The 16,012-nt window shown below is 32.0% G+C and overlaps 1 protein-coding gene across 2 annotated transcripts in view; it reads right to left on the bottom strand.

Annotated features, from left to right (window-relative positions):
- The window catches only part of LOC142324874 (phospholipid-transporting ATPase IF-like), a 103,178-nt gene that overhangs the window by 79,960 nt on the left and 7,206 nt on the right, over nucleotides 1–16,012 (bottom strand). For both annotated transcript variants that reach the window (XR_012756415.1, XM_075365949.1), the window contains exons 2-3: nucleotides 5,037–5,132; nucleotides 2,240–2,329 (exon numbers count right to left, since the gene is read on the bottom strand). Coding sequence is in view for 1 of the 2 variants with exons in the window: in XM_075365949.1 (XP_075222064.1) it covers nucleotides 2,240–2,329; nucleotides 5,037–5,132 (186 nt within the window). In the remaining variant the exon portion in view is untranslated. The remainder of the gene's footprint in view (nucleotides 1–2,239; nucleotides 2,330–5,036; nucleotides 5,133–16,012) is intronic.

Below are 16,012 nucleotides of genomic sequence, written 5' to 3'. Positions count from 1 at the left end.
ATTATTGACTATATCTGTTATTGGCTAAGGTATCTGCAAGTCCGAAAAAATCAATTTGCCAAACATCTTGGAAGTGGGCGTTTCTCAGTCAACAGTGTGGAGAATCTTGCAAAAAAACAATTATCATTCGTACAAGTTACAAGTATTACACCATGTCAGAAGACGATCCTGATTGCTGAATGAAAATGTACAATTAGTTTTTAACCCAGTTGCAGGAGGACCCAAAGTTTTTGTCTGAAGTTATATTCTCTGACATGGCCAACTTTTATGTAAATGGTGAGGTGAACTGACATAACTTACGGTATTGGTCCGACAGTAACCCTCACTGGTTTATTGACAGTAAGGAGCAAGGAGATGATCATGGTTTGTAGAAAGACTGGATCATTGGCCCCTACTTCTTTGATGGAACAGTTAACAGCAAAACTCACTTGGTAATGCTAGGAAATGAATTACTGCCTGATTTGGATTTGCTGGGTTCTGAAAAACCAGAATGCAGGATGGTGCATCCCCTGTACTATGGTACACAAGTTTGTGATTGGCTAGATGAACATTCCTCCAGTGGACCGGTTGTAAGGGACGAGTGGAATGGGCTCCACGATCTCTGAATTTAAACCCAACAGATAGTGTCATCTGGGGTTATGTAAAATCCCAAGTTTACATAGTCAAGATCAGGAAAAAACCATTTACGAGAGCACATTACAACTGCGTACCAATCTGTATAGCCTGACTTAATGATTAACATTCTGGGGAACATGGGAGACTTTTTTCAATTGTTTCGACTTTTTTGGAAACCATGTTGTACAGATATTGTAAATATATTGTATATATCCTTATGGTGCAGGACTTTTGGGACACTTTGTATGTATATAATTAAAAAAAACTATCATTTTGTGAGCTTTACATAAAGACTTTAAAGAATAAAGAATTTTTTTCATAAAGACAATGTATACTTTTATAGTAAAATAAAAAAAGGTCAGATAACATCACTAAAAATAAAAAATTTCTATTATCTTATCCTCTACTAGTTTCTTTATTTTCCCTTTTAATATTTTCTTTTTGGTATTTCAAACAGCAATAATATTGAGCCATTTCAAACAAAGCCCATTCACTTTACAAATTTGAATAATGAATCTTTCAGCAACAGAGTGTTCCCAAGTTGCCTTAGACTTCTGTTATTATTCCCCTCTTTAAGAATGATAGGCACTAAATTTACAAATTTTAGGGCAATTTTCCAAAGAATTTGAAAAAATTATGAAAAATCAAATTTTAACTTTTCTTGAAAAGGAAAATGTGTTAACAAACTTAATGGCTTTGGTATCAGAGAAGCTGCTTAAAACTGGTTAGTCATGCCTTACCCTTATTGGTTAGTCATACCAACTGTAAACAAGTTGTTGAAATTTTTCTTTTGATAAGAATACACATATAAAATTCTCATTTCAAGATGTAGAACACAAGTGCCTCATAAGTGTTTTAGGTCCCTTGTCTTTCTTATTTATTAATGATCTACCTCAAAATCTTGGAAAATTTATTGTTCCCTTCTTCACAGACAACACAACTGTTTCATTATCTGAAGGTAATTATTTAAAAGGAATTGAAAATTCCATTTTACCAGACCAGCCTGTGAACTGTATTCATATAACTAAACAAAATACTTCAGCTTACCAGAAAGGGCCATATTTGTAATCATATGAAATGCTTCCATTGACATAATTTATAAATTGCCAAACCATTTGAAAAATCTTACCTCCAGTTTATTTAGAAAATAATTAAAACATTTTCTTTCATGGAAACATGACTACTCGGTTGATGAATTTTTAAATAATACTAATTAAAAAAAAAGAAAAAATTATCTTCATCTCATTCAAAGTGTATGTAAATATGTGCTCAAAATAAGCCGCTTTTTCAATAGTGGCTTCTGAATTGTGAATTATTTTGATTTGTTTTTACATTTATAATTTATTTTATATTAACGTGATCTATATAGTGTACTGTTATGTTCATGTCAGAATGAAATTTTATTTGTTGTTTGTTAGATTCCAACAATAAATGCTAGCTAAAAGTAATAAAATAATAATAATTTTCATACAATAATGTCAGTAAAAACTCAACAGATAAAAACTCCAATTTTATTTATTAGTACTTACATAATTATAAATTTTATCAAAATACTGCTTAAAACTATTATATTTTCATGAACAGTATTAGTAATCATATTTTAGTAAGAATCAAACATACTCACAGACATTAGGGTGATACAAGCAAAGCATATATTGGCAAATCTTCTAAACTGTTCATATAGATTTTTTGGCAGGAATGTCCATAGTGTATACTGAAACAAAATCATTAAGTACAAAACTGTGATGACATAAGTAAATACAATTATTTAAACTGTTCAACATTCAATGATGATATTAGAATTAATTTCAGGCAATTCATAAAATTAATAAGGTTACTCTACTCACTGATTCTTAAACATTACTGTAAAAGAAAAAAAAAACTAAAAATAATGAAAAATACAATACACTGATTTACTGCCTAAATCAAAATTTATACAATATGAATAACAAAATAGACAAATAAATAAATAAACAAATCATACAAATGACTCACACTATTTCTGTTCTAATTTTTTGACACATTTTTTACCATTATTAGTTACATACAATATATGTCACTTTAGTAATTACAATATGTCACCAATGTAAAAGATGGATGAAAAATGTACAACATTTAAACTTTTCATTCTTTCCCAATCTACATTATAGAGTTCATTTAGGGAAATTCTGGAGTATTTATTCTGGTTTGGATTTTTCTAAAATGATCATAATTGAATTTTGATGATGATTGAAAGGATTATCTGAGGATCCAGCTATTGAAATAATACTTTTTTCTTTTTTTGTAAATATCTCAATCCATACCAGGAACTCAATACAGATCTCCATTATGGAGAGTATGCATACATGACAGTCATATAAAAGAATAATAGTTCTTGATGTAACATTATGTTACTTTAGAATGTAGAGAAATCAATAGTTCTTGATGTAATATTATGTTACTTTAGAATGTAGAGAAATCATTCAGATAACTAGTGACATACGCGGGTTGTTCAATAATTAGAGGCAAATCGTTATAAAAAAAACTATTAATCATTCAATGACAATAAAACTAAGGCTACTTTTCAGCTTAGTATCCAGATACATTTAGGCACTAGCCCCATTTTTCTGTTAGCTTTATTATTCCAGTAGTAAAGGATTGTTCACCTCAGAGTCGGAGCCATACTTGACCTACTTAGTGCCATGTAAAAATTCTATCAGAGGACCAAACAAAATTTTGATTGTGCAAGATTGGGACTGTGAGATGAATGTGGGTACACCTCCCAAGCCAATTTTTGAGTAGTTTCTTTTCTTTGAGCAGAATGGGGGATGAGCGTTATCGTGTAGAAGAATTACGTCTTTTGAGGGAGAACCAGGATATTTTCTCCTTACTGTGGGTTCCCCTTGTTTTGTGCATTTCAGCATGTCACATTCTACTCATTGTTGATTATATGTTGTTCTTTCAACTAAATTGGGCAATAAATTGGGCCTTTATATTTCCAAACCACCAAGACTTTACTGGGTCAGGTGTAGGTTGATTGTTTACTGGCAGGCAAACTCTGATGTTTCCATTCCCTAATCTGAGGTTTGAATTTTGCCTCAAAATCATGGATCCAAGTCTCATCTCAAGTTATTATACGATCTAAAAACCTTCCGCTAGAAACCATCATTTAAGTTCCACAAAAATGTAAATTTGGATGTCTGTGATTTTGAGTCGACTGACTTGTAATCCACCTTGAACACATTTTGTAGTAATTTAGTTTAAAATGGATAATGAAATGGACAGTGCCAGTACTTGCATTATAAATTTCATCAATTTCCCAAATTTTTATGCATCTGTCCTTTAATAATATTATTAATGTGATTTTGCAAAATTTCAGTTGAAACTTCTGCTGGTTTTTCATTACAATGAAAATCAGTGACAATACTGCTCAGTCTAAACTGTTAATCCAGTTATAAAAAATACATTGTAATATACTTTTTATCATATTGTTTTAACATCCTATAATGAATTCTACTGGTTTTACACCTTCAGAGAATAAAAATCTGATCACAGCACACTGTAGTTCAACAGTACAAGTTTCAAACAGAATTTTTGAATAAAATGAGAGATTATAATAATTTATTTTCAAAAAAAAATATATATATATATATATTCCTAATGTATATGTTACAATCTGTTGAACCAGTGAACAACAATCAACCCCTCCAGCCCAGTGAGATTAGGGTATGCATGACTAGTAAATGAAATGTTGACTTACACAGAATCAGGCTGACCATTACTAAGATATGTGGTTAATTAAACCCCAACCACCAAAGTATATGGGTATGGGTATATGGGTAAGTATATGGGTATATGGGTATATGGGTACACCAAAGTATATGGGTAAGTATAAGGTATGGGTATCTTGTATTGAATTCCATATAAGTGCAATCAACTTTTACTAGGAGTCGAACCTGAGAATCTTTGATTTCAAAAATCAGCTGTTAAACAACTGACTTTCGACAACCAGTTTACCAATAGACCAGCCAGGGCTTATTACATCAGAAGTGCCAACTAGTGTCAAACAGCTGCAGTTTAATCTATTAAATAGTTTTATGTTGTTGCCATTTGTTTCTAATTATTGAACTATGCTTGTGTATTTATGAGTCGCTTAACTGAAATACAATCTTAAAAAAGTATTTCTTTTTTCTTTTTTTTGTAGTTGTTGCTGTAAATGTTATTTTCCAGATGTAATATATTTTTGACATTTTCTATGCTCAGATTTAATAAATAAATATTTTATTTACATATAATTAATTTCAAAACTTTGTCAGTCTTGAACACTCAATATTCTTTGCCAACTTGAATACATTTCTAAACAGTCTTATTAGATGGATTAAAAGTGTATAACAAAATTTAGTGTTAAAAACAAAGTAAGAAAAATAGATGATTTTATTTACCTTTGATGAAACAATTTTATTATCTGGAAATTGATTACTATCTAATTGGCCAATGTGTACTTTCCTTGTAACATTTTGAGTTGAATGTTGACCACCCTATATAAATAATAATAATAATAGCTTTATTAGTATTTAAAACTTAAAATCAGTAACTATAGCAGTTCTACAAATTCCTAAAATTCAAACTGACAAAAAACTATTAATAATTGGTATAAGCTGTTGAAAAGGCATTGTCAAGCAATAAATTTTAGTCTATTGCCCTACTAAGTTCATTTGCTGTATCATTAAATCTCTTGTACAAAATTGTTTAATATAGTAAAACAAAAAGTTATGTAAAAGTAACAATAAATGAGAAAAAAATAATCTTGTAATTCATAATTGAATAAGGTGAAAAATTCTGGCAAGTTATATAGAGAAAGCAGCGAACAAAAAAAAATGTGTAAAGCAAGGACTCCATAAAAAGTAGAATGAAAATTGATGGTTCTGTGTAAAGTAATATTGTGTTTATTAATGCTCAGTAAAGATATCTTTTATAAATGTAAAACTCATCACTTGGCAGCTATTAAATGCTTTCAAATGAGCAAGGGCATTTCAAATAAGTCATATTAAGTGAAAGTAATGAACATAAGTGATCTGATAGCAGGGTAAAAAATGAACCAATTAAAAAAAAAAGAAAAACAAAACTAGAAATTAATTTTTTTAATGATACTAATTGATCCTTCCATTATTTTCTTAGACATTCTTAAACTACATTCAAGTGGCTTATATTTTTATATTAACAACTCAGTTATTTTCATCATTCTACCTGATCAACCTAATTTTCCTTACATCTCCTAATACTGTTTTAATTAAAAATCTACTGCTGGTAAATTAAATTTAGGAAAAAAAACATCTTTTAAGTAAAGAACTAGCATTATGAAGTATAATGAAATGTAGCAAGAATTTAAAAATATTGTAGTGGAAGAATATAAATAAAAACTCAAAGTTTTATTACTTTATAAAGTTTTTATAGCTGATATGGATATGTAACACAATGACTAGTAACCTGGGTTTGAATCCCGGTCAGGAATGGCATTTTCACACATGCTACAAATCATTCTTCTCACCCTCTGAAGCAGTACCTAATGGTAGTTTCAGAGGTAAAACAAAATAAATAAAAAAATGACTAGTAACCGATGATTTAGTTTCTGGCAAGAGTGTGTTATTTTCTTCTTATCACCACATTCATGTAACTTTCATCATTAAATTACATAAATAAAAGTACAACTTTGGTCATAGTAATGGTAAAAAAAGAGAAGAAAAAAAGGAAACTGGATCTGGAGCAACTGGAAAATACATTTCTCTAATACATTAAATGTAATAATTAATTACTTATAACTATTATATATAATACTAATCAATAATAATATGAATAAAAAATCTACCTCAAAATAAAAAAATGTAAAGACCTATTTAAATGATTGATGACAGAACAATCTGAGATGACCAATAGATAAATTTCTCCAAATAGATACATTTTATCTAATATTGCAATTCTATTTCATTTTCAGAGGTACTTATTTTCAGTAAAATAAGTATTAAGAATTGCGAAAATGTAATTTTCTGCAGATAATTTGCAAACAACTTTAAGGAAAGTCTAGTTAAAAAACAGGAGCATTATGTAAAAAATTTATTTTGTTACAACAAACTGTGAAACACTAAAGGCAAAGTACGACGGCAAAAGTTGAAAAAAAATAAATAATTTTTTGATTTTCGCGCTATGATCTTCTTTGTTTATTTCTGAATAATTAATATAGTTATTTTGCTTGTATGTTAGAAATTAATATTAGTACAAGCTTTTTTTGTGAATTACTGGTGGACAAAAATTTGACTGATTTTTTGTGACAATCTTTGCGTAAATAAATAATTTATTGTGTTATGTCATTGTTTACTAGAATGCAGCTCTATTTTTATAGTTTTTTTTTTTTTAAGTCTATCATTTCTTATCCCCCCTGGTGCTGGACACACAACTAAGCATAAACACAGCTCCAGGGGGTGCCTTTGCCTCAAACTGCCTTGCCGAGAACTAATGTTCCAAAAATTTGTTAAATTAAGTTTTGCAATAATAAAGATTGTATTGAGCTATGTAGGCAAGCAAGGAATGGCAGTGAAAACTGAATCGGAGTGTAATGTCTGTTTTGAATCTATTGAATTTTACAATTCTATTTTATATGACACAAAAAAGTATTATATAAATATTGAAATTGTTTATTTAATGAAGTTTGTTGGGAAAGGTTTGAGTGTGGCGAATGTTTTTTGTCCACTAATGGACTTGGCCTTACCTCTTCTAAAATTTGAAATATTTAAAAGATATTAGTTGAGGCAGTACAAGATTGTGCTAAAGAATCTATGAAACTAACCACTCAGGAAACTGTAAATAAAAATCTGCACTAAATAAGACCCTGCACTTTTGAAAAATGCTCATATGGACATACACAAAATGCAAATGAAAGTTTTAACAGTGTAGTGATGTCAAAAATACCAAAACGTGTTTCTGTGAGACTGAATACTCTAAAATTAGGTGTGTATGATTCAGTGCCTCTTTCAATGATGGCTTCAGTTCTAAATTAGACATTTACAAAAGATTACGCTTCAAATTGTGTAGAAAGTCACTTCTTGCGCTACAATAAATTAAACAAGTGTGTTTGAGAAAAGCAGATAAAGCAGTCAAAATATGACCAAAGAAACTAGGACAGCAACATGATTGAAAAGAAAAACAATAGAAGATAAGTATGAAGCAATAGAAGAGCCAGCATTTGGTGCAGGGATGTTTTTAAAATGTGAACTTTATTGCTGGTTTTCCAAAAAAATCTATTTTTTTAGACAAAGGTACACTTTTCTCCAAAACTATTATAGACAGAGGGCTGAAATTTTCAGTGTACATTAATTACCCTCTTCTCCAGCTATGGTAGTAAAATTATATTTGTAGCTTTGGTTCAACAGGCTTTATAATTGATAAAAATTTTTAAAATTAAGATTTTTTAAGTACTTTTCTAAAACAAATTCCAGGAATGGAAATTTGCAATACATTTTATTGATTTTATTACTAGTTGCTCATACTTTACGTATAAAGGCTTGGCAAAATTTCAGCATCATAGCTTTAATGGTTTCTGAGAAAAATGTTCCTAAATTTGCTTAATTTAACATGGGAAGTATAGACCTTTCCTGCTCCCCTTAAGTACCATGAAATAGTTTGTTTTACAAAAAAATATACTTATAAATTTGAATTGGTTTATCTTTAAAAAATAAAAAAATGATAACTTCAAATAATTTCATCACTAACTTATCACAAAAAAAAGTAAAGAAAAATAACCTATTTACATTATATACAAGTAGTTATGGTAAAAATAGAAAATGGAAGGAAATTTTCAACATAGGAAGGAATAAGGCAAGGACCCCCATCTATAAGGGATTTCAGGTAGTACTCTTATTCTTGTATTTATTTGAATGCAGTAAACTTAAACTGATACATTGTAAAGTTTTGAAACAGCATTGAAACGAATCAGAGGAAGAATATAAAAATAAATATTAAGATTTACTTGTTCCTTTACATAAAACTAAAATTGACTTAGGGGGGATATGTACTATGAGTAAAAATACTGTACGGTATTGACTCATTGCTAGGAGAGAAATTCATTTTAAAATTTATAAAATTAGTTAAATGTAGCAGCAAAGAATGAATTACAAACTTAGTAATAATGATGAAGTACATGATATATCTGTCTATAAGATGTCACAAAACCAAAATGGTTAATAGATAAGCTGACATGAAAATCAAGGAACTCTGGAAAATGGCATAGCCATGCTTAAGAAAAATAAATGTCCTATATGCTTATTGAAGAAAGTAAGGAATGAAGTCTTTCCTATTTATTACCTGCTTCACTGATTGTAGCTTATGGTTGAGCATCAGACACATAAAGAAAGCAGAAAAATAATATCTAGGAGAAAAAATGGATGGAAGTGCTGGGAAGGAGGTTGATCGACAGGTGACTGAATAATTTGGAAGAGACAAGAAGAATAAATGGAGTTATCGATCAAAGGTGGTGGCAAAATAGGAAGGAACAGAGAAATTTATGTTTCAGACCTGCTACAAGCTGGTATCTACAAACAATGATAATAATTACAAGTATGCAATGCCAACAAAAATACAGGTTAAACTCTCATTCTTTCAAGTGACACCTTTACTTGCTTCACCAAAAGAACTGGGGATTATTGTGAATATCCCTACTCTCAGAGAAAGCAATACTGACTAGTTACTCTTGTTTCTCAGGTGCCTTAGATATCTCTTACCCTTATGAAATAATGGGACAAATGTTAAATCAGCAATTGAATGTACCTTGTTTTACATATTAAATTATAAAATCATGCACTATACTATTTATTTTTTTTGTAAAAAATGAAATATTGAAAAGTATAAAACGATGTGTTCTAGTTAATGTTAGGTACAATATCATGACAATAAATTAATTACATTAGTGAAGACAGAGAACTACACTGTAAAAAGTCTGTTAAAATAATTGGATCAAATAAATCTCTCTCTTAAAATATGGCTGAGTTTCTACATTAATCAATTATCAGTCCCTTACTTTTAACAATAATATGCAGTAAACTACATCATCTTACTACCTCACAGTTCCACAATACCAGGAATGCCTCAGGAAGTAGCATTCAGTAAATTGAAGAGAATAAAGAGAAGTAAAATGTGACAACATTCCTTTAAGTCACTGAAATTAAGCAACAATGAATGCAGTTTCATTGTGTTTATTAGTATTTATTGAAATAAATACTAGCAATCAATGCAAATTAAATTTTATTATAGTAATAAAAAAGTTATAATTAAATATTTAAGATTAAAAAAGAAGTTAAAAAACCAGCTTTTATATTACACCTCCTGATTAAAATCAAGGTCAGGGTTAATTTGACAAAAACCTCTTAAAAACACAATTTTGTTATCTAAAATAAAATGGAATAATGATGAATAAATATTAACAAAGCATATTTGAACAAAATGGGATTGTATTTTTCCTTTTACTAAATCATTATATCAGGAAATAAAATAATATTACTTATCTAAAAATATTAACTAAACAGTACTTAAACTGTAAAAATGATTAGAAGTAATGACGTAGACTATATCATGTCTTATCACAAGAAACTCTTACAATTATGAAAAATTTAATCATTAAAATTTGTTTATTTAGATTAATATAAGCAATCTTAAAGAAATAAAATACATAACATATAATTCCAATCTTTAGAGAAATGACAATTTTTTTTAATGAAAAAAACTAAAATTATATATTTAGAGAATATAAATGATTGTTTCCCTATTAAACTATGCACAGTCATGTATTTTACAAGTGTTATGGTGTATATTATATGTTGCAGTGTATTCATAATAGGTTTTCATTATTGTGATACAATCCATGCAAAAGTATGCATGAAATAAGTGTGCATCCAACTTATACATACGGTATCAATGAAATGACAGCTGAAATAAAATCTTTGAAAGCGTTTGGATAAAATTAATTTTTAAGAAAATAATTCCTAAGTTGTGATAATAAATTAAAAAAAGAACTGTTTAGATAGTTAAAAAAATACAAAGATACAGAATTCTAAATAAACTAAGTTTTAATTTTATAGGAAGGGGGTAAAAATGTTTGGATAATCTTTTTTCAAGAAATATTAAAAAGAAAGGGCTATAAAAAATACCATATTTACATTTCAAATGAAATGGGAAACTTCTGAGATTGATTTAAACTTAAAATAATATTTTTAAACTTTTTATATTACCACAGATTAATAGAAAGGCATGGGCAAATAATGTTTTATACGGTTTGAAGGCCGATTGATGTAGAAAATATTGATGCAAAAAACTCCCCATTATTTCCTTTTCTAAGCAAGGTATAGCTGAAAAAGAAAAATATATTGTCATTTTTGGGGGAGAAGGTGAATACTAAATAAAATTGTTTGGTAATTTATGATCTTGAAAAAAGATTCAACTTAACCTTTTTGCTAAAGCGTCCCAGTAAAGATTTGAAGTTTTATTTCGGCCTAAATACCCGCATCCCTTTTTCCAATTTTTGCCAAAATTTAATAGATTTTTTCCCTCTGGAAGGTAGTACCTGTCTATCAAGTTTGAAAAGAGTTGGTCAACGGGATCTACAGTTATAAGAACAGATACAGGCTAACGTACATAGGTACAAACGTCCGTCTGACAAAAATACTTTTTTTTTGCACAATATTTACAATTAATTTAAATCTATATTTTGTTTTGTTAATTTACAAATAAAAAGTCTTCTTATGTCATAAAACTTAAAAAAAAGAATATTTAAAAAAATTTGTTTTGGGCGATCTAAATACTTTCCCGTTTTAGCTGCAGCTGCTATAGCAGGAAGAGTAAAATTACTTATAAATAAATAATACATGACTGAATATGATGAATAATAACGACTAATGATTACTTTTGATATATGATTGACTGTAAAATGATTATATAGCTGCCGCAATGAATCTTGAAGCTTGGACTACAATGGCTAGTACGTGCCTGTTATTGAAACTGAAAACATTCAGTTAAGTTTTCACGCGTAGAAGCAAATTGCTTTCTTGTAAATAAAACTTATTGTTTTATGTTACTGGATGGTATGTAATGTATTACTTTTAAATATTTTCTAATTCTACTGTTTTTACTTTTAAGTATTTTACAATAAAAAGAAATGTTGTGATATATCTTTAAATGTAATAAAAATGCCTATTCTTTACAAGTATTATAATTACGTCAGCAGACAAATGCTAAATGATAAATTAACTAACACTGTAGTTATCTGGCATGTATAAACATAGTTATAATCTATCGTGATTTTATTTATTGTACAAATAAACTCGGATAAGCCAAGTAGTATAATTCAGGAAATGAGTCACCTTTCTTAGTTTCATATCACGAAATAATATAGATATATTGTTTGCTAAGTGCTTATAGTTTTCAAATACAGCCTGGCCATGTAAAAATAAATAACTATCCATAAGCCTATGTTATTGAATGCTTGAGTATAATCCAATTAACTAATTGTCGTGTATTTGTTGAGCCTGTAAGAGCATTTGTGCAAATTCCATTTCTTTTTATTCGAATTTTGATTGAGAAAAGTAATTACATTTTTATAATCGGGTTTTATGTTCTTGAAAACAAAACTCAACGCGTATTTTATAATTATGAGTGAATTTAAGTCTACTGTAAAAAAAAAAAAAAACTAAAACGGAGGCCCGGGAAATAATAAATAGTGTGTATAAGTTTATGAAAGAAGAGATGATCGATTTCCTAAGTCGGAAAAATAATATTAACACCTGATTCACATAAAAAAAATATGAAAAAAGAACAGCAGCTGCATGTGGGGTGTCGCGATCCCAAGTCCGAAGACTGACCCGGCCTCCGTGGCGCGACTAGTAGAGTCTCGGCTTCTCATTCGGAGGTTCCGGGTTCGAATCCCGGTCAGGCATGACATTTTCACACACGCTACAAATCATTCATTTCATCCTCTGAAGCATGCCTAACGGTGGACCGGAAGGTTAAAAAAAAAGTTCAAAGACTGAGAAAAGGAGAAAAGCGTGGCTAAAAAATTAGTTGAAAATCCGACGGAGACTTCTTTCTCTACTTCAATAAAATACAAACCCTATGAAATGCCTGCAGAGGGACTAGATGACTTTGACAATTGTGTGGCGACTATAAACGAAATTATAAACAACTGCCGACGGTGAAAAATATAATGTTAGCTCTTATAAATATCTTTGGCTATCCAGGGAAAGATACGAGTTTGAGAAAAATAATAAAAGGATTAGGGTTTAGGTGGAGAAAAAAATAACAGGAAGGTTCTCACTAAGCAACATGACATAAGCTTTTAAGCGTATACAGTATCTGACTGCCGTAAAAAAATTTAGAACCGAAAATAGAGCGATATATACATCGACGAGTCATATACGTACATTATCTTCTCAAACTACAAATAAATCTTGGTGTACTATTCAGGTGATGAGTTGAAAGTTCTTATTTCAAAAGGCAGCAAACTTATAGCGCATGCCAGAGGAGAAATGAGTTTTTGTACCAAACGCCTTACTAACTTGGCAAGCAAGTTTAAAAAGTGGCGATCACAAAGGTCAAATGAAAAGGGAAAATTACTTAGAATGAACAGAATAGATGTTAATTCCAAACATTTTCGATAATTCTGTCGTAATTTCTGACAACGAACCTTATCACAATGTTGTTTTAGAAAAATCACCAATTTCCAGCTCAAGAAAACAAAATAAGCTAAAGTGGTTGTAGAAGAATTCTGTTCCTCATTCTTCCTCGATGCTGCCCCCACGCGATTGTCGTTTGCCTCAAATCCCCAGGGAAGGTTAACCAGGGAGGGGACTATGTCGTTCCAGGGCCCCCACCCAGCGACCACGACTCGGTCTTTAATCTAACCCCAACCTTATCTCCCAAGGAGTCCCCAATCGCTCATCGGAACCAGCACAACTCGGCATGCTGCCCCTCCCGGTCGAGGCTGTTCTAACCATCCCTACATTAACTAAAAAACTCTTCTTCTACCGTCTTCATCCTTTGCACGCAACGTTGTTCTCGCAAATTCATCAACCCTTCTCCAAACATCTTTGGATGCTAACATATATCCTCTCAACTGTTCTGGTTTCAGGTCAGTAATACCAGCGCGTCTGCGCTATTCCCCCACTCTGGACACTGAAATAGTGTGTGTTCTACCATATCGCAAACACCGCAATACATGCAAACCGATGATTCTCTCCTGCCAATCCTGTGCAAATAAACTTCAAAGTTCCCGTGACCCGATATCAGTTGCGTCATGTAAAAATCCAGCTCGCTATGATCTGATTTGACCGCATGGTATATCATGCAGTCAAATCGGGTATAAACCGTCTGGTTCAAGCTGCCTTCTCACTCGTGTGCCATTGCTCTTTTCACATCCGCAAAGTTCTTGCCCTCAATTCAGACTTAGTGATACCAGAATGCTTGCAAACTCGTTCCTGGACTAGAAAGTCGATGGAGGGAACCCCCGCCAAAATGCATAATGCCACATAAGATGCGGTCCGGTAGGCTGCCACCACGCCTAGTAGGGATTTGCGGTGAAATCTGACCAGCTTCATCTGATGCCGCTGGATATTAATCGCTGCACCCCACACCGGTGCAGCATATAAAATAACAGATAACACCGTCGCCATAATGACCCTGCGTTTGGAAGCCCTTGGCGCCACATGTGATGACATCAACCCGTTCAAGGCAGATAGGGTGCTCTCAGCTCTACCACAACATTTTATTATAAGCTCACTAAATTTACATGTCTGTTCTATCGTGACACCAGAATACTTCACCTTGTTCACCTCCCGAAAATTATTATCCCCAACTGTGAGCACAATTGAATCCGTCCTTCTCTTCCTGGTTAGAGTGATATAATGACATTTCATATCATTATATGACATACTTTCGGGTGAAAGCTGCAACCCATGGTCTTTCATCCAATCATCAACCAATGTAAGGCCATGTTACCTCTATCTTGAACCTTCTGCACTGTCTTTCCGCTGACTATCAGCACTAAAATCGTCCGCACAGGCGATAAGTTCTAAATGCGGTGGCAACCGGATCCTAAGAACATCATCAAAGACAATGTTTCATAACATGGAGTCCAACACAGACCCCTTGGGACCCCCCAAACATCTGAAAGCGAAGACGCCCCTCCAACGTTTCCGCCATCATCCATCTATTACTTAAGTATGAACTAACCATCTTCAATAAATAATCGCTTATGCCCTTGTTAGCCAATGCAGTAATAATAATGCTCCACGGCAACGACCTGAAAGCATTTTTTACATCGAGCAATACCAACATCGGTTACCTCGTGTCCTCCAAGTGCCCCGTCGAATTTCCGAAGCCCAGGTAACAACCTGTGTGACTGCTTGTATGGCCGATCTGCCCTTTACAAATTCAAATTGATTTTCGTGTATGCCCTCACCGTGGCTCAGTTCTTCAAGGATGCGAACCGACAACATTAGGTACACTTCGTGCATCAATCTGTCATTCTGTTCAGCATCCCATCTTCCACGTCTTACCTGGAGCGTAGCCAAAAATTTTTGGAAAGTATCACAGACCGGTTGTTATCTCGGTCGGAAATAGTGATTTGGTTCAAAATCGCTATTTGTGGTTGTGAAACCAGAATGGATCGGATAACTCCATCATCAATTGTTTGAAGAAAGATACAGGCCATGTGTGGATCAGGACAATCACCGCAGTTGATTGGACTAGAAAGCAATGGCAACCTCATGATCGCGCCAATTGATGTGGCGAACACGTCTGATTACTCTTTTAGGTCAGTTTCACTAACATCATCCTACTGTTCTGAGTTTATAATGTGTAATTTGCAGGTAGAAAGTGTGCCTTTTATTATCAGAGATTCACCAAATGAATTAAAATTACGTTTTCTTTTGATCAACTAAGAATGCGTTGAAATATTCCCGTGACACTTCTCCTGAAAATGATAATATCAGGTTCAGTATGTTATCTCACCTCCCGGATACTGCATTACGACATCTTTTTTCTATTTACAATAGAGTATTCTCTGATCAGGTGTTCCAGGTTCTTGGTCAGAAGCATTGGTGATTCCTGTACTGAAACCTAAAGATAAAGCGTGCTCTTCAAGTTACCGTCCTATATCGTTGATGGAATGAATGATAAACCGTCGATTAGTGTGGTACCTTGACATAAACGCTCTAATTGCCCTTGAACAAAGTGGTTTCCGCCAAGATAGATCGGCAATCGATCATGTAGTTGTCCTGGAATCTGTCTTTCAAAACCTCTTTCTACTTCGCCAATGCCTGGTTGTTTTTTTTTTTTTTTTATGCGAAAGGCGTACGACACAGCTTGGACGAGAGGAATCCTA

The sequence above is a fragment of the Lycorma delicatula genome, chromosome 5, assembly GCF_047948215.1.
Source record: "Lycorma delicatula isolate Av1 chromosome 5, ASM4794821v1, whole genome shotgun sequence".
NCBI classification, from domain to species: Eukaryota; Metazoa; Arthropoda; class Insecta; order Hemiptera; family Fulgoridae; genus Lycorma; species Lycorma delicatula.
This window is presented reverse-complemented; position numbering and strand designations above follow the sequence as displayed.